The 23098-nt window shown below is 48.9% G+C and overlaps 1 protein-coding gene across 1 annotated transcript; it reads right to left on the bottom strand.

Annotated features, from left to right (window-relative positions):
* Positions 1 to 1023: 1023 nt before the first annotated feature.
* On the bottom strand, positions 1024 to 18631 carry LOC104043154 (uracil phosphoribosyltransferase homolog). The gene is made up of 7 exons (XM_064463402.1): positions 18247 to 18631; positions 11721 to 11763; positions 6322 to 6391; positions 4046 to 4108; positions 3144 to 3305; positions 2275 to 2373; positions 1024 to 1455 (listed from the first exon to the last, which is right to left on the bottom strand). The coding sequence occupies exons 1-7, from the start codon at positions 18525 to 18527 to the stop codon at positions 1349 to 1351; spliced, it is 825 nt and encodes a 274-aa protein (XP_064319472.1). The 5' UTR covers positions 18528 to 18631; the 3' UTR covers positions 1024 to 1348.
* Between the last annotated feature and the right edge of the window lie 4467 nt (positions 18632 to 23098).

Here is a 23098-nt window from a genome sequence, read left to right on the forward strand (position 1 = left end):
CCTGTACCTTCTGCTTTGTCATTTGCTGTTATTGTTTATACTAGAGAGCCTGCCCGGATTAGACCGTACTGCAGGCAAGGACTGCATTAAAACCATTTTTGGCTAATTTATTGTACTTGTGAATGGTTATTTCCTAGGACTGAGTTGAGCTCAGGCTCAAGGTTCTCTCTCTGGAAGCCTGACACAGCTTTAATTAATTGAAATTACTGCTTGGAGTGGGGAAGGCTCTTGATCTGTGTCAAAACCTACGCCTTGTTCAAGGAGGTGTTGGTCGGGGCAGCCCCGGCCTTTGCATTCCGCTCCTCTGGCGAAGCACGCCTCGTGTGACCACACGCTGACCGGCACTCTGGAATATGGATATACTTAGATAAGGGACTATATTGTCTTATTATATACATTTTCCCAAAGTTACACAGTGCGGTAAGATATGGGGTACTTGGTGCCAGGGGATTTAAAGCCAGAGAACGAGCGTATTTGGCTGCAGGTTTGTTTAACGCGGCCAATAAGTTACCGCAGTTACAGGGGCGCTAAGCCACGGGGGCCACCTTTGTCTTTTGACTTTAAGCCCTGTTGCTCTGCAAACAGCTAGAAACCGAGTTCAGCTTTTCGCCGCCAGCTTCCTTTTCTTTAAAAGGGTTAGCAATAGCGCTTCAACCACAAAAGTTTGAACAGACAGAACTTAAGTACCGTGTGTGTAGAATTTCTGCTGACCGTGCTGCACCCACCCCCCCACTCCCCCGTCTGCCAGCGCCCTGGCGCCGCAGCAGGAAGCCTCTTTACTCGGTACCATTGGGCAAGACAACTGTGGGTGTTTTACTACTTGAAACTCATCTGCAAAATTCAAAGGGTTGTAGCTTTAGTTCTCGGCCACCGTCTGAAGACTGAAAACTCCACCAAAAATTCCACGTGGCTGCGAAGAATGACGTTGGGTTCCAAATCCGTCCGCTTTGGAGGTGTTAGGAGCGGCTCTACCAGCTGACCTGGCGTGATGTACACGTTACTGCTAGAAACGACGTACAGCCCTTTGATTCAGTTGTTTTATTTTGCTCTTGCAAGCAGCCACGAGACAGGCTACAGAAGAATAAATAAGTTAAAGCAGAGAGTGTAGCAGTTTCTAGAACCCCGACATTGAGATGCTGGACTTTGCAGTGACAGAGGGCACTGTTACTGCACCTGATTCAGCGCTCGGGCAGTAACTGACCCCCCCCATCTAAGTCAAGTATTTCCCACTTTGGCCAAAAACGTTTTTAAACATGCCCTCAACCAACTCGGCAATAATAAAAGGTAGATAAAAACACCCCCAAAACCTTGTCACATCATACAGTCATTTCCGTTTGTTCTGGGTGTGTCAGTCTGTTCCAAAGTACTTCTGTCCAAAGTGTGTTGGTGCAACAGGATGAACTTCAGTAGTCAAAATTGTGATCTCTGGGAATTCCTGGATGATAGATTTGGCACCTTTTGAGAGAGGGCAAAGGCAACAATGACTACAGCGCCGCAGCTGGATTTCAGCATCACCTGTTAAATCACGATTAGCAGGATTCCGTAGGTAAGGCAGGCTCTGCTCTTCCATCACCGCTTCCTCTCTCTGCCTTGGCTGTCTATGAGACGACACTTCCTGAACTTGTTTTTTTGGGTTTTCTTATTTGTTTTTTTCTTTACCGTACAGGTACACACCCAATCTAGTCACCAACGCGGTTACAGACTGCCAGGAATAGCTCTCTGCAGTTCTGCTGACTTTTTTGATAGTGATTTCTGCCACAGCCTATTTTTAAAACAACGCCCAAGATCCATTCTCCGACGTCACAGGTACAGATGGTCCTTTTCTGGATCCCCTTTTACAAGTTATGCTCTTTACCACGCAGACAGGAGAGTCCTACCGCTTCCTTCACCTCAGCTCCTTACAGAAGCGGTGTTCTGGTGGCGGAGCAGCCACCGCCAGCCACAGCAGGCCTGGCATTGCTTCGTGAGCCACCGAAGCACTCTGCGTGCTGCAAATTCCTGCTTCTGGCAGTACCTGACCACTGGCAGTTCCACCATTAGGTGTAACAGGCCTTTTCCTTCCTGCTACCCACTGCACTGCCCGCACCAAACACATCGCCATTCGCCCTCGGTTTTACAATTTAGCTTAAAAAAAACCCCTCTCTTGTGAGCAAAGCGATGCTGCTAGCGTTATTTCAAAGGAACAGCTCTGAAGCGCAGGGCTAATGTGGCTCTTCCCAATTAAATGTACCTGTGCTCACGGTCCTGTCCCCCCCCCGTGCCCCCTCAACTTACCGTGAGGTGTGGAGAATAGGCTTAGCAGGATAATGACACTCGGTTGTACGCCGTGCTCTACAAGGACTTTGACAGCCTCGATGACGGTATTACCGGTACCTGAAAGGGGAAAAAGGGAGGGTTTTTACCCCCCGCCCAGTTGAAGAACTCGTCCTAGGCCATCCGAGGCTATCCGTGTTAACACTGGGGCGTCACTGAATGCTGACACTGGCCCTTCCCACTGGAAAACTATCAGCTCCGCATGTATTAATTGTAGAAAACGTTGGTCTCCTGATGAAGGAGCTTCGTCTCTCCTCTGAAGCAGCCAACTCTGCCAGGCTTTAACCACCAAAGTCGGTGGATTTTATTAAAGCCCTGAGGCAATAAAGCTCATCTGAAATCGTAAAATGGCAATTAAGCGCTCCATGTGGAGAACCAGAATTAAATCTTAGACTGGAAAGGTTACTTAATTCTGACAAACTCCTTACCACACTTACCAGATTTTGTTTTTATTTTGCTGGTATTAACGGTATTTAATTTTAAAGTAATTTACTTCTAGGATATTAATCCAAAAATGTCTTTTAATAGCATGAGAAAAATACTCTTTGAGTCTTTTCTCATGGCAAAATTTAAGAAATTAAATTTATATCAAGCCTTAATGCTTCAGCCTTTCTCCAAGCACAGCCATGCCCACATGATTTGCCCTGCATTCATGCTGGTGCAGGCGGGCTAATACATATTCTGGCACAGCCTGAGGAATTCCCTACTGTGTCACCTAAACCAAGCAAAAAACCTAACCAAAGCCCCTGAAATCTGGAAACTTTCCTGTACATTCAGCACGCTCACCGTTCAGCTGCGTCTGACGGTACCTAACGATGAAAGGCACTTACTTAGTATTGGGTACATCAGAAGAACTTTTCTCCTGTAAATGTCTGGTGGAAACTTAGCGTAGTACACTTTCGCTCGCTGAGTCTCCTCGTCGCTCTGTATCAGGATTTTTCCTATGCGGATTGATCTACAGCAGTCTCGTAAACCTTGTTCCATCGCCTCTCCTCAAAATGAGCAGCGGGAAGGAAAAAACCAACAAATTGTTACACGCGAAGAGGCGGCACAATTGCAAGACGCTACAGTTGACTGGACAGGCCCAATACTGTATTGTGACGAGGCCTAAAAAGGAGATTTTTTTTTTTCTCGGTTCTAAGTGTTAAAAACACTTGAAGCTATTTTCCTTTTTTCTGTTTCGACAAAAAACCGAGTCTACTTGGTGTTACTTCGCTCCTGGCTCTCAGCGGTCCCAGACACCAGTGCGAAGCTCTCACGGGCGAGAGCTGGCAGCGTCAAAACAACCGTTTGGGGTTTGGAGAACAGCTTTGAGCTCTGCCCAGAGGCACCACGGGGCAAAATGCACTGCAGGACGCTGTGGAGCCACTGGATTTTACATCACGGAGACAAGGGTTTCCAGGGCGTTGGGCAAAATGCCAGCGACTGTGCCACCAGCGAGCACGGTGCATCTGGAGACCTGTCTCTGAGCAGAGCTAGTCAGCGACCGGCAGGGACGGACGCTTGGCCTGGCCGCTCACAGCCAGATGACGTCTGCTGCAGCTGTTTGGCTCCTAAAAAGTTAGTGGAACGTATTGCGTGCCATTCTGTGGGCAAGGCTACCTAAGAAAGAATAACAGCCGGCAGGTTTGGGTAAAACGTTGCCGTAGAGAAGCGCTGTTGCATAGTTTTGAAAGGGAGTTGCTCAGAGTTGGTTTAATTCGCGCTCATTCAACAACCAGAAGCTGCCTACCACTTCTCATTATGCTGACCCCGCAGTTTCCCTTTTCAAATCTGACTCCTTCGTACTTGTGTCCTGTGAGAGGAAAGAAACCAGGCATCAGTGGCAGTGATCGCTCCCTCCTGCCCCATCTTAATGTCCCTTTCAAGGACGCTGTTTTAAGCAACCATGTTGTGTACAGAACCGAGATTTTCCCAAATACCCAGGGGACAGCGGCGAGCACCACATCTCTCCTCAGGTGGCACGACCCTGTCTGCACACCATATCCTGCAGCCCTTGAACAGGCAATGAGAACAGGGCCACACCATAATGGGCAAAGAACTTGTGCTTTTTGGTTTTTTAAAAGTCATGTCAGAAAACCAGCAGAGAAGTTAAGTGATCCTTTCCAAGTATGTGTTTTATAACTCAGGTATTCTGTGACTATTTTAAAGGAAGGACAGTCTGCAAAATAAAGGTAAGCAGCATGTCCCCAGAGAAGCCAGGTGACCACAGTCCTGCGCTGTGGCTGGGGGGGTCAGAACTGAAATATCATGCTACAGTGCTACGGTCGTTGTGTTCTTGTTCACTGAAAGAAAGAAGTGGGCAGTGGTACGCATGGGAGAGGTATGAGCATCAGTACTGTCAGCTCGGGTTTCTCGTTAATTCAGAGATAAAGACAGCAAAGCAAGATCGTGCTAGTCGTAGTTCTTCAGCTCTAACCCCAGGAGCAGGTAACAAGCTCGCCCAGCACAGCTGCTGGAAAGAACATGCTGTGACAGCCCTCGCAGGTGCTGCGTATTCCCCTGCGTGACTGAAAAAAGCCAGAAGGCTCCCTTGAGGGAGGAGGAATAGGTTCAGTGAGGGCCTTGAGGGGTGTGCTGTCCTGAGCCCGGAAGAGCAGCGATCACCTGTGCTTAGGGCATCTTACAAATGCTTGGAGGGAAAGCGCTCAGTAGAGCTAGGCAGGAATTCATGCAGAGGCCTCCGAGTTCTCAAGGGACGCTTCCTCCTGGGAGGGCTCGGCTGAGGCCATTTTAGCTCCCACACTGGCACAGTGTTGAGCGAAAGGGCAAACACACGACTGCGGCGCTAGGGCAGTTCCAGACAGTGAGGCTCCGCAGCACGGCTAGGAGTAAGGGCGGGAGACTCAGGCTTTTCACCAAGGCGACGTGTGCTCAGAGGGAAAGGTCCGAGACTCCCTTTGCCCAGGGCGGCAGCCTGCTCCAGAAGAACTGGAGGGCTTCCCCGTGATGCTACTTGCAGGTGACCTGCCAGTCTCACTGTGCAATGCAGGGAGAAGATGGTCATCAATCTACCCGCCACCGACTGACCTGCAACAGATGTGACGCCAGTGCTCAAGAAGTAAAGTACCTGCTTTATTTAAAGAGGAGCAAAGGTAAGTGACGGTGCCTCCCGAGCACCCTCCTAAACTCTGTCTGGTTTCAGAATTGACTGTTTTCAGTCCATCTTTTCTCTAACTAAAAGTAAAGACATACAAATGATTTACTGCGAAGGGCACAGGGGAAGGGGGGTGCGAAGGTAGAGCTGCTCTCACCCTGCAGAAATGCAGATGACAGCCTCGGGGGAAGAGGACTCGCCTGGTGCACGTCTTAGAGGTGCGCTGCACGTTCACGGCACGTACTTGAGCTGCCGATGCACTGAGCAGCTGCCTCTGAGTAACGCATGCAAGCTTGTGTGTCTTTACAGCTAATGGGAGCAAATCAGAACTACTGCAAAGGCTTCCCTCTAGTGTCAACACAGCCGCTTTTTATTTCCTGGTTATCATTACTCCCAGCTGCCCCCCAGTCGCAAACAGAGAGGGATTTAGGCTGGCATGGCAAAACTGCTTGCGCCGAGTACTTTAACGGTCATGTGAAATGTCATCAGCTTTAATTCACTGTTGCAGTACGGGCAAGTAAACTGATCTTGCACGTACACTGGTAAATTTTCATCACAGTTTTGCAAGACCAGTGTAAAACCTTAGTAAAATGACAACTATTAAGGCGGTACGTTTTGCTCAGCTGTGTTGCTACGCAATTCCTGGCTTTTTAAATTCCGGAAGGGACCTTAACTCTGTACTCTACCCTGAATGTTGAACTGTTTCGGCCTCGGGCTCCCCAGGGAAGTGGTCACGGCACGAGGCCTGTCAGGGTTCAGGGAGCATCTCCTGGGAGGAGTGGGGAGTTGGATTTGATCCTTATGGATCCCTTCCAGCTCGAGATAGTCTATGATTCTTGTAAGAGTTCCATCCTTTTTTACGTTAGTTAAGCTTCCAGTCCTACCTAGGGGAGGAGTAATTTCCCACATACCTGTTGGCGTGGTCACGGTACATTCTGTGTATGGCAGCTGATTCAGGCCCTCTTCAACCACAAGTCTGATCTGTAGAACCAAAGAGATCAGTCAGCCCAAAGGGATTTGTTATCTAGGGAGATAAGATACTCTGTGTTAGTAGTTGTCACAAGTACCAGGTGAACACCTAACAGCCTGAAGGGTCCAAAAGGCTCTCTTTAATAGTAGTTAGGGACTGAATTTAGAGACCTGTTGGGGGTGATGCCTACGTTTTGCCCACCAATCAAATGAAGGCATTACAAAACAAAATTGGGGGAAGGGGGGTGGTTCATCGGCAATCATAAAACCAACTTCACTTTTAGCTGCCGGGCACAGGCATCACAGGCAATTGTTTCCTCCACAAATGAGTGCAGCAACAATGCAACTTTGTCTTGCTGAATGAAGAAAATACTAGTGAGAAAAAGGGACAACTCGCCCTCTCTCAGTCCCCCATCAGCTAGGCTCTGAGGGCGATTCTCACATCCTGCAGCGGGGCTGCCAAGGGCAGCCACAGGAGCTGCAGCAATGTAAATGCACCAGCCAGTGCCCAAAGAGAAGTCAGCAGCTCTAGAAATCTCTTTATCACCTCCTTCTTCTGGCCCCTGCCAGCTGTGGTTACTGTGGGATGCTCTCTCACACAGCACAGACGGCCCAGTTCTGCAGGGACACAGTAAGCCACGCACCCCTCCAGCTCTCCCCGGTGCTGGCCCTGCAGCTCTAGCCCAGGCAAAGTCACGGAAACACATTCATCTGAACCCAGAATGAGTGCCCTTGAAAGGTGCTCTGGGTATTAGAGATGTAAAAATTCTCTCTGCTAGCGAGCCAGAGCCTCACAGGCCAGAACTGCTCGAGGAAAGCTACTGCCGAGCCAAAGACGAAACCTGTTAAGCCAAAGTCACCCTATGATGGCAGAAATTAGGTGATTGCTCCTGGGACTGCATACTGCTCGCTTCAGACATTTCATATTCCAGAAGCAGGGCAGAGCAGGTGGGAAGATTTTTTTTCTGCTCTTCCATTCTGCCCTAGTTCCTATCACACAGGCAGCCTCTACGAGGAATCAGAAACAGTCCCTCTTTGAAGATATTTTTAGTCATGTTAGTATGAGTTTTTCCCCAAGAGCTGGGTTTGCGGTAGCCGTATTCAGAGGCGGTGGTCGGACTGAACCAGTGAAGGGGTCACAGGGTGCAGCTGGGGCACGTAATGGGAGCAAAAGCCAGAAAAAGCAATTCATGGGGTAGTATTTTCACTGTAGTGAAGCTGCATGTGGGAAACAGGTCCTTGATTGTCAGTCCCCTCTGTGCTTTGCTCGTTGCCTGTTCAGTGGCTCCAGGAAGCATACGTAGGGAAGCCAGCTCTACTACCTTCCTCTTCCTCTTCTTCCTCCCATCTCTCTGCAAATAGGGGTTTTGAGTCGGGCACTTTAATCCTGAGGCTGAAACCACCAGTATTCTTCTACTGAAAGACACATCTTCTCACATAAACAAGCCAAGAAATACCTGATTTAACTTTAGCTTTCTGGAACATTTGTACACAATTGTTTTTTAACATTATTTCACCCAAAAAAAGCCAACCTATGAGCCAGCTTTGAACACCGGGCTCTTTCTCCACTATGCTGTCATGCTGACAGGGTTAGCATCGCTCCACGTTATCTGCCAAAAGTATAGAGTAAACTAGTGAAAGTCTACAGGCAAATAATCTCCTTGGGTTTACTACACATATCCATGTTTTATAGAGGCTGGGAAGGATTCTTCTCTAAACTTGTCAGTGTTGATAAAACATTCAGTTTTGCACTACGCCTTCTGCCAGCTCACGCCCCAGGATTATGATTCCCACCTCTTTTCTCTCTGGCCCTGAGAACCAGCAGCCCTGCTCCTCTCCCAGAGAGGCAGCTGCCATTGCTTGGAAGCTGAGACAGGTATTATTATGGCCCCGTATGAAGCAGGGGAGTAAAGCTTTGGTCCCAAGGTAGAAGAGTTTGACCAGAAGTTAAAACCATGAATTAAAGTTATCGATAACAACATCTATTTTTAATTGGTGGGGAAAAAACGACGCTAAAAGGGATGTTAAATTCTAGCAGGCCTAGTTAATCTCTCAAAGCTTACGGAGTTATGCTGAAGTTTTAGACTAAGCATTTAATGCTGATATATCAGTGTGCTCATTTATTACAGTTCTACATTTGATATTTACCCCAGAGCCTTTGCATTAAGCAAAGGGAAATACTGTTTGCTTCAAACCTTCATTAGTACAAGATCTGTTAGCAAAACCAACAGTGAATAGAGGTCCAAGGAGTTTTAGCTAACTACCACATAAACATTTCAAGGATAAGATAATGTTAGTGAAATCTACCTTTTCTCAGCCAATTAACCACACTCAAACACCACTGAAGAAATCAGGTTTGACCAGTTCCTCAGAGTCCTGAACAGAGGAATTTGGCTATAGGTGGCTATGGAAAGCAGGCTGACAGGAGGCTCCTTTAGGAGAGGTGTAATCACTAATTAAGGAAACCAGCCAGGTGCTGTCAGAGGTGGTGCTGCTCTGACCGGACAAGGCTGGAAAAATGGGAGCCCTTTTAGAGCCACCCCAAAAGGTATCTGTGATCTTCTGCAGCTGCATGTTACACCTCTTCCTCCTGCCTGCAATTTGGAAAAAGGTGAAGCCAAGAAACCAGAAGTTAAATCAATTCTGGAGCAATGACACCACTCAGCTGGTGTGCAGCAGCACCAGCTTAACGTCACAGGGCTGGGCCTAGCTTACCATGTCCCTGCTGCTGAGCCAGGCCTTGGAAAAAAATTCTCAGGTGGTCTCAGTAAAAGCGCTGTGGGCTTTGCGAGCATCTCACCAGTTCTACAGCAACCCTGCAAGCAACATCAATTAAATGCTTCCTCGGCGCATGGGTGCTGGGCAGCACACACGCGAGGGTTCAGTGTGAGCCTTCTGCACCGAGAGGAGCTGCCTGCCAGCATTTCTCAGACTGGTCTCGCTGCCCCTTTGAGGTCTGCCTGTCCAGGTATCTGCTACTGCAAGTCACAATGACCGACTGTCTCCTGTGAGAGAGGCTCACTCCCCACAGCTGCCTCTCCTCCTTCACAAACACAAGATGGTTGTCTTCGGCCTCGTGTCTTTAACCACACATCTTTCAGCTTCAGGATCACAGCACTGGCAGTGACTTTCAGACACTCCCTGCTAACCCTTACTGCCTGTTAACTCCATTCTCTCACAGAATCTTTGTGTCATCCCCTCACGTGTGAAACAAGCTGCCAGAAGAAAAAACTGTACCGCCAGAAATCCATCAGCTTTAGAATCCCTCAAGACCTCTTCCTGCGGTGACATTGTGAGACACTGCCACTAACAACTGCCAAGCCAGGAGCAAGCTTAACGTCATTCTCATTTTCTCTCTGCAACAAGATGTATTTTATTACCCTACAATCCCACACATGTTTCTTCTCTTCATGTATTGCATCTTGCCACTAAGCTCTGTTTGCTAACTGGGTGGAAAACCAGCAGGTCTTGATGATGGTTGCACCCCACCTAGTACAGGCCATGTCCCACAGGAAATTGTAGCTGTTCTGCACCACACCTTGGAATAACGTACAGAAAGTGAGATAGGCCTGTGTATTGTTTTGCATAAAATTCCTCCTACAAAATGGAGAGCAGACTAGCAGGTTGTGTAGCAAACATCTGCACGACCAGCAAATGCTGGCCAGCCCATAGAAGGCGCTGGTACAAGGCCCTGAACTTAACTCACTGCCTGGAAGCTGCAGTTTCTAGCAGCAAGGGGGGGAAAAAATTGGTGCTTCCCTCAGGATGGTGCAGGACCTCAAGTAAAGTGAGAAGGTACGTGCGCGAGGTCCTTCGCACTGATTCGTGACGATAAGGTACAGCCAAGACTTTTAAGGGTTTTCCTGTCAGTATTAGAATAGCCATTGTTTTATTTCTTTTTTAAAATACAGATTAGGAATATAGTGCTTCTCTAAGTCAAAGAAGTTGGCAGGAATGAATGCTCCTTAAAGGGTGTGGCATGATGGGAACCTAACAGAAGGTCAAATGAGAATGTTAACCAGAAACCCTTCCTGTGAAAGGAGTCCTGGTGGGGAAGGGGCCCGACCCCTGCACTGGAGACCCACACCCTGTCAATGTGTGCGACTGCTGGTGTTGGCCTTTGTGGGCTTCCTGAATCTTGCCTGTGCGGTTAAGCACGTGAAGAACCTGAACCCACAAAACCCAGGAAGAATGACAGATAGTTTGGGCTAGTCTTTCGCAGGTGGTGGATGTTTCCTGGGCTGCTCCTACTCGTCCAATGGACTGTAAAGGACATGTGTCTGTTTAAATGGTATCTGCTGAGACCTGCTGGCACAGAACGGGCCCGGGGCTGCGACCTTCCACCTGTCCGTTACGAAGTACCGTTGGCCAAGAAGGCACTCCAGTCAGTCAGCTGAGCTATGAGTTATGGGTGGTGGGATTTGTTGGCTTGGGCCTTTACTGTTCTTGGTGAGAGGGTCTGCAAGAAACATCCTCAAGAAAGGAAAGACGGGGGAGAAAGTAGAAAAACTGCAAAGATAAAAAGCACTGCAGTCACAATCTTAGGTTGTGGTCATATCTAAGCCCTGAGCAAGCCTGGATCAGGCATGGATTAAGATTGGGCTCATCACAGGAAAACTGCCTGCTGTAGCAGATTGTGCTGGTAATCGCATGGTCTCTGGACTCATCTTTGCTAGAGGGTGGAAAGAAAGACTTCCCTTATTAATGCATGGGGATTTGCAAGCAGCAAACACCCTCATGAATACAAGGCAGCATGCGTGTGGGCGTGAGTGTTGTGGGTTTCTTCAAGCATGTAATTTAAATGTTGCATTCCCAGTAGTCTTTGTTCTGACTTACTTAAATGTGTGAAAACTTCAAATTTTGCTTTGTCCCTGCTAGTAACTACCATATGGCTAAAAACAAATTCCCAGCGTGGATGCACCCAGAGCTATTAATCTAATCCACAGCAAGTGCCAGGAGGCACTTCTGCATGCAAGCAACTGTTAACATCTAGACTGTAAGAAATTGTACAGCTCTGTCCACAAGATCAGAAGTACTGTTTCAAAGTAAAACTGAATTATCTCTAGCCTCTGTGCATCTGTTTTTCAACAGTATTCTCTTATTACTACTGCTCTCTCTACTGAAGTGGTTGTGTTTGATAATAACATGGTTTCTGGAACCCTCTGAGATGAAAGTAGTCCATAGCAGAGAGCAGAAGTCCCTACGCAGAAAGCTGCGGTCAAACAGCAATTTCCTTTGTATAGAAAAGTTGCTCTCACACCACCACTATTCACGCCTGGAAGACCTGTTTTATGGAAGAGTTACAAAGAACAACACCAAGAAGAAGAAATTCTTCACCTACCAGACGATCAGCAGAAAATACGAAGTCTCCTCTACTGGATTTCCTGAAAAAGGTAATAATTTATATTTTAAATTGGGGAATAATTTTAAAAACATTTCTTAAATAGAATATTAATTCAAGGACAACATATTCTAAAGGCAGTTCAGAGAAAAGTCTTCTACCATACACAAAACTGGCAAAGATCAACACGCAGTGAGCTAACGCAAGGCTTTGCCTCGTGCTGCTGGCAGCGCTGCTGCACTGTACCAGCAGCAATTAAAGCATGAAAACATGAGGCTGATACTCTGTAGGTTTTCCACTGTACTACCGGTCCAGCTCCGTCCCAAAACACCTCAAAAGCGCAGATGTGCACCAAGGTGGCACATTCCCTACGGCTCTGAGCAAGGGAGCTTTGCTCCACCCGTTCTTAAGTCAGTCGGAAACCTGGGGACAATGGTTATGCAGATCCCAGCCCTGCGCGCCAGTTATCAGGTGTGTGTTCCTGATAAGCAGGATAGATATCTTATCTGGAATTAATTCGTAGTGTGACTAGATTAGTGAACTTGACACTAAAATGAGCAGGGATAAATGACTATTCCCATGAAAAAAACTCTGCCGTCTTATTAGCTTGGGTGCACCTTTTTCCTCATGCAGGGCATGGCTTTTGGCCCATGCAGAGGGCAGACTGAGCTCACTTGCCCCTGCCACGTGCTGTGTAAGTATGCTGCGTTAAAAGCCTGAATTTTAAAAGCAGATTTTAACACCTTGCCTCCCAGATAAAGACCACTCTCACTACGTAAGACCAGGACAAATTTCCAGTTACGGAGCCAAGACTTAGAGCACGCTAGCCTTAAAAACAGACAAAGCATCAGCATCGTAAGCAGGTCCTTTTTAGTGAATTTTTCTATTAATCACAGCAGGCACACCCCTCTCATTTTCAAACCATGATACCCTGGACATCTCCTTAAATACCACAAAGAGTTTTGCGTTTAATCCCCAAGATTCTGCAGTATCTTATGTTTACAGCAGTAAAAGTCAAGAGGTTTGTCTGCTTGTTTTTTGGGTAACTGGTAATTTAGCCACATAATCTCATTTATTTCCTTTGCTAATAACACATTATTAAAAATGCTGGGTTTGGTTTTCCCTTCTTTCTGGTAACAACAGGGTATTCCTAACTTCCTGCTTCTTTGACATTAAGCAGGAATGCCGTGCTCAGAAAAACAATCCCAAATTGACAGAAAACAACCCTTGAAACCCTATGATCACACAAACTGATTTTATTAAGATTTTTGAAGATATTCATACTTCCATCTATGGTGTGTATAAATATTTTTTTTTAAAAGGGAAGCAGCAAAGTGTGTAGGTGGCACATCTAGGTTCTTCCAGACTCTGGCATTTCGGAAAACATAGCCCTATTTCTTGAACGTGTGGTAAGACAAACCCAGCGTCACGACTGCAGTTTTGACTGCAACGCGATACACGTTGAGTGAATAGTATGAGTTATTAATGCAGATTACTAGGCTTTAAATCGACTACTCTGTCCTTACAGAGGCACAGATGTTTTTACACACAGTTCACTGAACACCCTTGGTCAGTCACGCCTGTTTGATGAGGGGAGGAGGGCAACAGAACACAAGGGTGCATAAAAATGAGAGACAAAGGACGGTGATACTGACAATGACAGGCCTCTCCTACACCAGCCGCTGGAAAGCTGTGACCAGATTTCAAGCCCCACATCACATGAGAATTGCTAGGGGCCAGGAAAAAAAAAGGCATATGTGAAAACACAGTAACTGTTCCCCTTAAATACCAGATAGATGTAGAGAAAGTAACAATTGATGGCAGACTAGAAACTTTCAGCTTCTTAACCGAGTAACAAGGCAACATCTAAACAGGCAAGGCATTAAAACCTGACTGTTGTAGCAGGCGGCTAACGTGAACATTGTGTCAACCAATATATATTAGTTTCACGTTGTTTCTGAAGGTACGGAAGCGTGGTCCGTGTACAACTGAAGTCACCTGCACGTCTTGAAGAATTTTTTGGGAATGTACTGTAATACAAAGTAACTGCAGGGTTTCTTCCTGCTTTAGCACTTGGCCCTAGTTACAACCACTGATGCGGCTCTAGGCTATGCGGGTCGTGGTCTGACGCGCTTTAGCAATTCCTATTTCTCTAGTTACCTTACAGAGAACTTCTTGAGAGACACCCAGGGTACTGTGACGGCACGACTGAAAAAAAGCTGCTTCCCTAAACAGAATTTGTAAAAGGCCTTTGTAAGAACGCTTAAGGCACCGGATGAACAGTTGCCATTAAGGGGAGATGATGTGGCTGGGAACAGGACCACGTTCTCCCCGCAGCAATTCTGTACTTAACGTACTTCAGTACTTAATTTTTCCTCAGTGCCTGGGCTAGGGGGTGGTTTGTGAAAGGGATCCCACCCTTCCTGCCTGCAGCAGTCGTCTTTACTCATCACAAGCGAGTTACACGCTCCTGAATCATCCTACTCTGTACAGCAGTCAGCACTGCATGCCCTTTCGCTTTACTGCCTTCATTTCTGTGTTGTTCACTCAGTTCCCTAGGAAAGAAGCAGCCTTAGCAGAACACAACAGAATGATCTCACATAATAGACACAATTACCTTTAAATACCTCGTTTAAATCATGTGTATTGTTAAATCAGGAGTTAAAATGACGCTACCGATCTGAGCTAATGGATTTGCTTCTACAGAAGCCAGAGCTATACATTTCAAATTGCTGCACTACTCATTTCAGCTTCCAGATCCCTGGTTCTAAGCTGCAGGCCAGGAATGACTTTGAGATCATACCCTCCTTAGAAAGAGGCTGCTGTTCGATACTTGAACGCATCAGTTTACATCCCATTAGAGGACTCAAAATTCATACCCAGCACACGGTGCAAAAGGCATCTGCCCACCATTGAGCATTCGCTGGACAGAAAAGTGACTGAGCCTGAGGGAAAACCACACAAACCCACACACACCCAAGTTGAGGTGATTTATCCATCTCCCCCGTTCTGGCACGCAGACCTAGTTCTTGTTAACTTCAATGAAGCAAAAGAGAAATACATGGTCATTTTAGTCTATCAGACAGCCATTACTGCTTCAGCCAGCTGCCTCTGAACCCACCACAGGACGTGATGACTGGCCACGTGAAGGTGGGTTTTTCTTTTACAAACTGGACAGTTATTCCAATTGAAAAGCCATGATTTATTTCCCTGAATCCTCTCAGGAACAAGAAAAGAGCTTTCCACTCTCCTGAGCAGTTCACAGTACGGACAAAACAGAGTCCCTGAGGTCTTCTGCATCTGGCCTGACCATCCCTAGCTCCATGTAAGCATGCCTGATTCTAACTTGCATTGCACTGGGAGAAGCTCTCCCGCCCTCACTTCACAGTAATAGGCCTAAGTTGACTGTTTTTTCCCCACTTTTGTTCTGTTTCTCTCCCCCCAGTAGCCTGCCTTTTAACTTCTGCCCTTTTCGTGACCTTTTCAGGCATTTGCTGTACCTGGAACATCCATTTTCTGCAAAATTAAGTAATCCAAATATCCTCCTTGAGTTAAGGCAGCTCTGCTGTAACCTGTTCTTGTTTTAATCTGGAAAGAAAGATTAAGTGATAGATATCCAATTGCCCTGTACATGGGACAGCTTTTCCCTCTTCCCCAAGCAGTGTATGTGAACATGCAGTTTTTGTCAGTTTAAATCGGATTTTTTGACCAGTAGCTTCTCTCAGCCATATCGCTCCTCATTCACAAATACAATGCTAGGTCTGAGGATTTTCTTTTAGCACTTGGTTTGAATGCTACAGTGGTCATACAGTCGTCTCTTAAGGCAGATCACACCTGCCCAGGGAAAGGTTACTGCAACAGTGCATAAGAAATTCTCTCACCCTTGCAGCTGAGCACATTTTAGCATCTTTCTGAATGGCAGACACTAAAATAGGCCAGTCCGAAGTCTCTTACTTACTGAGATGCAGCTGACCACCTGGGACAGAACGTAACAAATAACATTTCCTTACTGTACTTATGTACAAAGCCTGCACCTGCCTTTCTAAGCAGGCTGTCATCCAGCTTTCCTCGCGGGTTGGGAAGGGAGCTTGGAAGCGACCGTTACATCTCCACTGCTGGGGCAGCGTCGCGCTCAGAATAAAGCACAGTTTGCTATCACTGCAGCTGTTATGAGTAATTCATTATTTACAAGTCCTACTCTATACTTCCCCTTACCAAAGCCTTGTGCAATGAAGCTGATGCAACTCTAAAAAAAACCAAAACATCTCTTAGAAGTTAAAATACCAGCTGCTGGATAAGCTCACTGTAAAAGAAACTTATTAAATGTATTTGCAAGAGTTCAAAACCTACTTACAACAAAATAATAATAAAAAAACCCTAGCTGGGTACTGTAACCACATTGCTAGTACTTGCCTAGATCTCAAAACTATATGCTATTTCCTTTTCGTTAACCTCAAAACCTTTTATAAGCCATCACCAAGCCTAGTCTGGACTTCCTCTCTCTCTTAGCCCACTTACAACTTCCCTTTCTGCTGTGCAGGGAAGCTGCCAGGCAAACAGTCTCACTGGCAGAGATGCTTTCTATGGTCTTGCCCTCCTTATATCAAGGCTACGCTACCTGCGTGCTCCTGCATACAGTGAGATTTTCTTTTTCCACAATGTTCTGAAGATTAAAAAAAAAAAAACCAAAACCAAACTAGTTTAAGGTAACATGGTTCATGTAAGCTAATAAAATTAATGTAGGTATTGAGAGATGATGATTAGTTTGGGATAAAAATGTATTTGTGTTATTAGCTACAAAGTTAAGCACTCAAGAACCAGGAAGTACCAAAATGGAGACCACGCAGATATGAAACAAGGGGAAGAGCTATGTCTGTGCTGTGCGTTAGTTATTGCAGGTGTTAGAATGCCAACGCCTTGCAGGAGGAGAAAGTTTTATTCAGAACCTGATCACACTATTGATAAACTTGATTTCACACCTCTGTCTGCTGGCGGTTCTTGCATCACACGAAGCAAACTGTGCCTTCAATAGCTGGCTGCTACTTAGGTTTGTCGTATGTTGCATGCTAAATTTAATACCTTATAATATCACCTTCCGAGTGCTGAACAATCAAAGCTACAAATGCGATCAGTGGGAGGTATGCTTTCGACATCTGCGATGCTATCTCAAGCATAATGAAACATTTGGTCTTAAGCATCTCACATTGGATGCTCAGCAGCGGGGCACAATTTTGCAGGGGTTTCTGCACTTCAGCTTAAGATCTGTAGAACTGGAATAACACCTTCGTGTCTCACAGGGTACGGTGGCAGACAGGACTCCTGGTGACACGAAGTGACAATAATGGAAAAGAATGCCTTCAAAAAAGGCAGTCTCCTTTCAGGTAATGTGCCCCAAGCAAACAATCTGTTCTCCCCTTGCCTGCCTCCCTCCTTAATGCTGTCTCCACCATTCCTCCCAGCCCACAACGGTCTAGTCTCTATGCTATCCCCAAATTTGTTCCAAAACTATTCTTTCTGCCTCATTTGTTCCAGTCCCTGCTCCTCAAACATCCGATTCCAGCTCACCTTCCTTTCATCTAGTCCCGCTTTTCTCCAATCTTCTTTCTTATTTCTAGCTCTCTCAGTCAGCCCTTGTGATTTGTTCTCTTCTGGCCCAAAATCCTCAATAACCCACCGAACACTAACACAGACTGCAAAGACTTAGCCCTTACATTTTCCTTAGCGGGGCAGCCCCGATCTTCAGCAAACTCGTGTGACTTCCCTGCTGTTTATTCCCAAACCCGGCACCGGCCCTTTGCCAACCTCCGAGCGCAGCCTGCGCCCCTCCTGCACCGGCCTGGCCGCACCCGCCCGCCCCCGCCCGCAGCGCGCGGCCCCCGCCGCCCCGGCCCCGCTCCGCGGGCACCGCGCTCTGGCGAGAAGCCGCAGCCTCCCTTCCAAAGGGGTTTATATCCTTTCCGACGGCGATGAAGATGCGGCAAGCGAGCTCCGAGCCTTCCCCCGAGCCGCGGGGCGCAAAAACCTCGCATCGGGGACCCCAAAACCCAGTACGAGGGTTTAAAAGCGCCGAATTAGTGTCCTTTGTCTCCGTCGGCCCCGAGGCGGAGCTGGCTACCGGAGCTCCCCGGGAGCGCTGCCGGCGGCTGAGGGAGGGGAGTCGTCGGGGCCCGGTCCCGTCCCTTCCCGCGGCTCCGGCCTCACGTCACCAGAAATGGCCGCACGGCCGCCTTAGCCCGGCACGGCAGCACGGCCCGCCGAGAGGCCGGCCCGCCCGCCCCCGGGCTCGGCCACCGGCCGGGACTACTGGGCTGCCGGGCAGCGACCGCCGCCGCATCCCTCGGGAGGCTGCGCCACGCACGGGAGCGGGCGCTGGAAGCCGGGCTCGGCGGGACTGCGGCTCCCTGAGGGAAGGGCGGCCGGCGGTGCCGCCTCAGCCCCGCACATCCCGCCTCGGCGCCCCCCAGCCCGGGCTTCCCGCCGCCGCCACGCGACTCCCCGGGCGCCGCCCGCCCCGCCGGGCGCTCACTTGTCCCGGATGATCGTCTGCAGCTCCCGCAGCTGGTCGTTCATGGGCAGCAGCTTCAGCTGCGGCCCGATCGGCTCCGCGCCGCCCTCCCCCGCGGGGATCGCCGGTGCCGCCGCCGCCACGCCATTCCCGCCGCTGCTGCTGTCCGGGCTGGGGCAGCCGCTGTCCTCGCCGGGTTCTGCGAAGCGGATCAGCCGGGAGACGCCGCCCGCCGCCGCCGCCGGCTGCTCGTCCTGCGGCCGCGGGCCGAGCCGCTGGTTCTGGCAGGGCATCGCCTCCATGCGCCGGGGCGCGCCCCGCGCCCCCCCGACCCTGCCGCTGCCACCACGCCGCTCGCGCCGCCAGCGGGGACAGGCAGCGTGCCCGCTTCCCTCGCTCTATTGGCTGCCGGCGCCGCCACTCAAGGCCATGGACCGAGCGCAGGCACGGGCGGGGCGGGGCGCTTCTGGCGGCACCGCCCGGCGCGGTGACGTCGTCTTCCCGCCGCTCCCGCCGGCCGCACGCGCGCGCCAAGGGCCTGTCGGGGCCTGAGGGAAGGGCGCTGCGGGGGTCCCATCTGCCCCAGGGCCTGAAAGAAGGGCGTTAGGGTGGAAAATGTGTTCAGAACAGACAAAAACCCCGACATTTGCATATTGATGTCAACTGTGAAATACAGGGCAGAATGAAAGAACAAACTGCAGTAAAAGACGAGGCTTTATAAAAAGCTATAAAAATTGGCACAAAGGATTCCCACAGGTAGATTAATGCAGGCCTTCTCCAGCACCAGTTTTTATCAGAGAAGCCTCCAAGACAAGGCTGATATTGTTCCTCATACACCCATTCTCATCCTGAATATGTCTGATTTGGACTGCGTCTAATCCTCATCAAGAAATAGTAACAAGCCACATGCTTATTTACAGGCGGGTAAGAAGCAGAGCTGGCAACTCGCATGCTCACACAAAACCGGCCTCACGTGCGAAGAGCGTGTCCAAGGGAGGGAGCATTGCTGACAGGGAACAGGTAAGGTGCTGACAGGTCTGTGAATGCTTTCTGTGCAAGGACCAGAACTATGAAGAAATCCCATTCATTGCTTGGCCAGAAGGTGGTTCCAAATCCCTCCACCCAAGGGAAATGGCATTTCTAAAGATGGGGCCGGGCTACACTAAACCCTTCAAGGGGAACGTTGAAGCGAGTTATGAACCCAAAGCTACGACTCCCAGACAATTCTTGGAAGAGAAAGGGCTGACCAGGAGGTTGAGGACAGCTTGCAGAGACGTGTGCTCACTCCGCATGCCCTGTGAGGAGAGCTCCGCCCCAGGCACGAGCTTCACTTCTCCATCTCAGCCACAGGACTGCGACACCGTCTGTCAGCTGGATACCTGGAGGAAGGGGAGCAAAACCTCAGAGCTGCCCCAAAGCACAGCTAGATATAAGCATGGCCTTAACGTAATGCTTCCTGCCTGCCTCCCGGAACAGCAACTGCGCTGCTGGCCCATGGACTTCCATCTGGAGGTCCTTCCTCCATTTTTACCCTCTCTCTCTCAGGCATTGGGAGCAGTTCCAGGCTGTTTGGTGAACGCTGCAACAATTCCCAGGTATGGGCACGGTACGATGCTCCCCAAGACCCATTTACTGCTCTGTTTTACAGTGCCTGCTGTGGCTTCCCCTTTTTACAAGCAGCTAAAAACAACTATGGGCTTCTCCCTACTAAGCTTCACTACCCAGTTTTGGAGCTGGCGGTAGGTGTTGCTGTGGAAGAGATGTCTTTCTGTGGCTGAATTAGGCGGAAGCTTGGTAGCACTCAGCAAGGCAGCGGAGGCGGTGCCCGCACGCGGAGGGATCACAGCGCGTTTGTCGTGACTGAGAACTACTGAAACCGCAGAGGGTGTCACTCCTCACTGACAACTAGCCTGTTTTAGTTCTCGTACGGAAGGAATTATTGCACTAATAATGAACAGACTTTGTCTGCTCTACGCGCTTTGTCTTTCTGTGCTCTACTAAGAAATGACTTCCAGAGCCGAAGGACAACACTGAGGAAAACGTTTAGGAGCTTTTTTGTTGCTGTATTTTCCTGTAGCATCCATGGATTTGTCTTCCCATCTCTTCTCACTGTCCCCACCTCGGCCTCATCTTGTTTCCCTTCTCTTTAAAATACCTTCTCGCCCTCAGGGGACTAGAAGCATCAACTTCAAATACAAAGCTGACAGTTAAATTCTGATATAGTGATGTTTACTGCTGGCCATGCAGTGTCAGCTAATTAACAGTGTGACTTGTAGAAGTTTTAGAGCTTGGTTAAAAATAAGCATTCAGAGAGCAGTTACTAGGATACAGCACAACTCGCATGGGTTTGAAATGTGACTCCTGACAGCAAGCAAACCTAAAGACAAAAAATAAGTTTTAAAAAAAACAAAATTCAACTGACCTGGCCCTTAGAGGTGAACCCAGCTGTGTTATTTATTCCTTACTCTACTCAAGTCATATCACGCAGATAGCAGTGCCAAGCATCTCACTGAACTCAGTGAAAATAGCACTGGTCTTTACGCAACGCAGGCCTTGCTGCTCCTTTGCATTCTGGTACCAGCTCACAGCCCTTTCAGGGGTGGAACTGCGAGTGTGCCAGGTGTTCTTTCGGAAATAACATGGGAGTTATACTCAAAAATATACTCAAAAAAGGGCACAGGAAAAGACCTTACGGAAGAAATGCAGGCCCCCCACTGACCAAAACCCAAGAGGTACCAAGAGCGACCAAGCCCCACCAGACCCACAGGATATGAAAAAGTAACCAGATTTCACAACTTACTGTCCAATACTTAATGAAATACTTGAAGACCGTTGCAGCGATATACAAGCAATACAACAAAGAATAGGCTAAGAACAGTAGAAAGAACTTGTAGTTAGAAAATCCAACGCAGTTATTCACCCTAGAGAACAAAAGCAAAGTTGAAATCAGGATACGTACGGCACACGGTTGTAACACCACGAGCACTACAAGTTTGTTGGTTGTATTAAGCCTCTTGGTTGTACAACACGATGTCGTCAATAAGGAGCTCCCCTTAGTGGTCACAGTGAAATAGAACGAGTCTTTTGTCACTTGAAGACTCCTTGCCAGGCCAAGTGAAAGGCCAGTTGGTACCACCAGTAAACTTGTCCCAGAGGCAGGCTCTGATTACTCAATGCCTCTTTCTTGTCTGCAAAGGTCATCAGATCTGGGGTCTGGGGTGATTTTATTCATGTACAAAACTCAGGAACCAGGTTTAGTGTTTGTCTCAGAACTCAGGTTTGGAAAGTCCTCTTCAGTTTAGGATTACCGGGGAGGTTGAGGTGGGGAAATGTTTGTGTTCCTTCTGATTTCTGATATATTTTTTTAAAAAAGGAGGAGTTTAAGAGATTTAGTGGCAGCAATTTTTAAGAAGTATGAAGCTTAATTCAACCAAGGCTAAGTTGAAGTCCCTTTAAAATTTGAATAACAGTCAAAGAGTGAATTAGGTAGGTCAGGACTTTGGAGTTGTCCTGTGCCTGGAGAACTAGAGTCATATTCTACTGCTATGCATGGAGAATTACAGAGGATGCTCCAGGAGTGAGCAGAGGTCACCGAGCGCAGAGCTGACGAAAGTGCTTGTTTTCACCGCAGAGAGGGCAGCGACGTGACCTGGCAAAGAGGCCTCGCCATCCTCGCTGCTGCCTGGCCGCTCTTCAGAAAGACATCCAACCTCAGAGAACACCTAAAGGTAAATTCTTTGTGCCAGCAATTGGTTCTCTAAAACGACTGTCCACGAAAACACGCGCTTCCTGTTAACCCAAACATCCTTCAGCTACTCCCCTGAAGCACTGGCGGCTCGGCAGGTTCTGTGAGTTTGCTTGCCATTCACCTCTGCAAGCAGCCTGCAGGATGGCTGAAGGTTAGCTCCCAGCTCTGTGAAGCCCCATCTCATCACGCAACTTAACTGCAGCGAGAACAACCGTTTTGCTGAATATGCAACAGTCTCGTCATCGTATTTTGATGTGGGCAGACAGAAGGAAAAGGCTGTTTTGTTTCAAGTTGGTGCGTTTTTATGGGGCTTAACTGGTGTGGAAAAGACAGAGCCCTCTCCGGTATATCTGAAGTCAAACACCTTCTCGTGTGTCTCGGATGCGCCCACGTCCACCTGAGCAGAAAGGTGTAAACCCTGGAGTTTGTCCCACCTGTTTTTCTTCAGGACTGTAGCTGGTTAACTACAGGAAATGCCGTTTCGTTAATGTGCATTAACCAATGACTTTCCTATTACCATTGCTGCCTCCAGACAAGGAATCATTTATGGAAAAGAAGGGCAGAGGAAACAACGTGCTTTGGCAGCTTTAAGATCACACACCGAAGTTTGTGAGAAGTCCTGTGGCTGGCTCAGCACACAGGCACCCCGGCCCTGCCCTTTTCCCCGTGCTAAGGCAGCCAAGATTGCCATAATGCCCTTCCCTCAGGCCCTGGGACTGACGGGACCCCGCAGCGCCCTTCCCTCAGGCCCCGGGACTGACGGGACCCCGGCAGCACCCTTCCCTCAGGCCCTGGGACTGACGGGACCCCACAGCGCCCTTCCCTCAGGCCCCGGGACTGACGGGACCCCGCAGCGCCCCTCCCTCAGGCCCCGGGACTGACGGGACCCCGCAGCGCCCCTCCCTCAGGCCCCGGGACTGACGGGACCCCACAGCGCCCCTCCCTCAGTCCCTGGGACTGACGGGACCCCACAGCGCCCTTCCCTCAGGCCCTGGGACTGACGGGACCCCGCAGCCCCCTTCCCTCAGTCCCCGGGTCAGACGGGACCCCACAGCGCCCTTCCCTCAGGCCCCGGGACTGACGGGACCCCGCAGCCCCCTTCCCTCAGGCCCCGGGACTGACGGG

Source organism: Phalacrocorax carbo, chromosome 11 (genome assembly GCF_963921805.1).
Source record: "Phalacrocorax carbo chromosome 11, bPhaCar2.1, whole genome shotgun sequence".
Classification (NCBI taxonomy): Eukaryota; Metazoa; Chordata; class Aves; order Suliformes; family Phalacrocoracidae; genus Phalacrocorax; species Phalacrocorax carbo.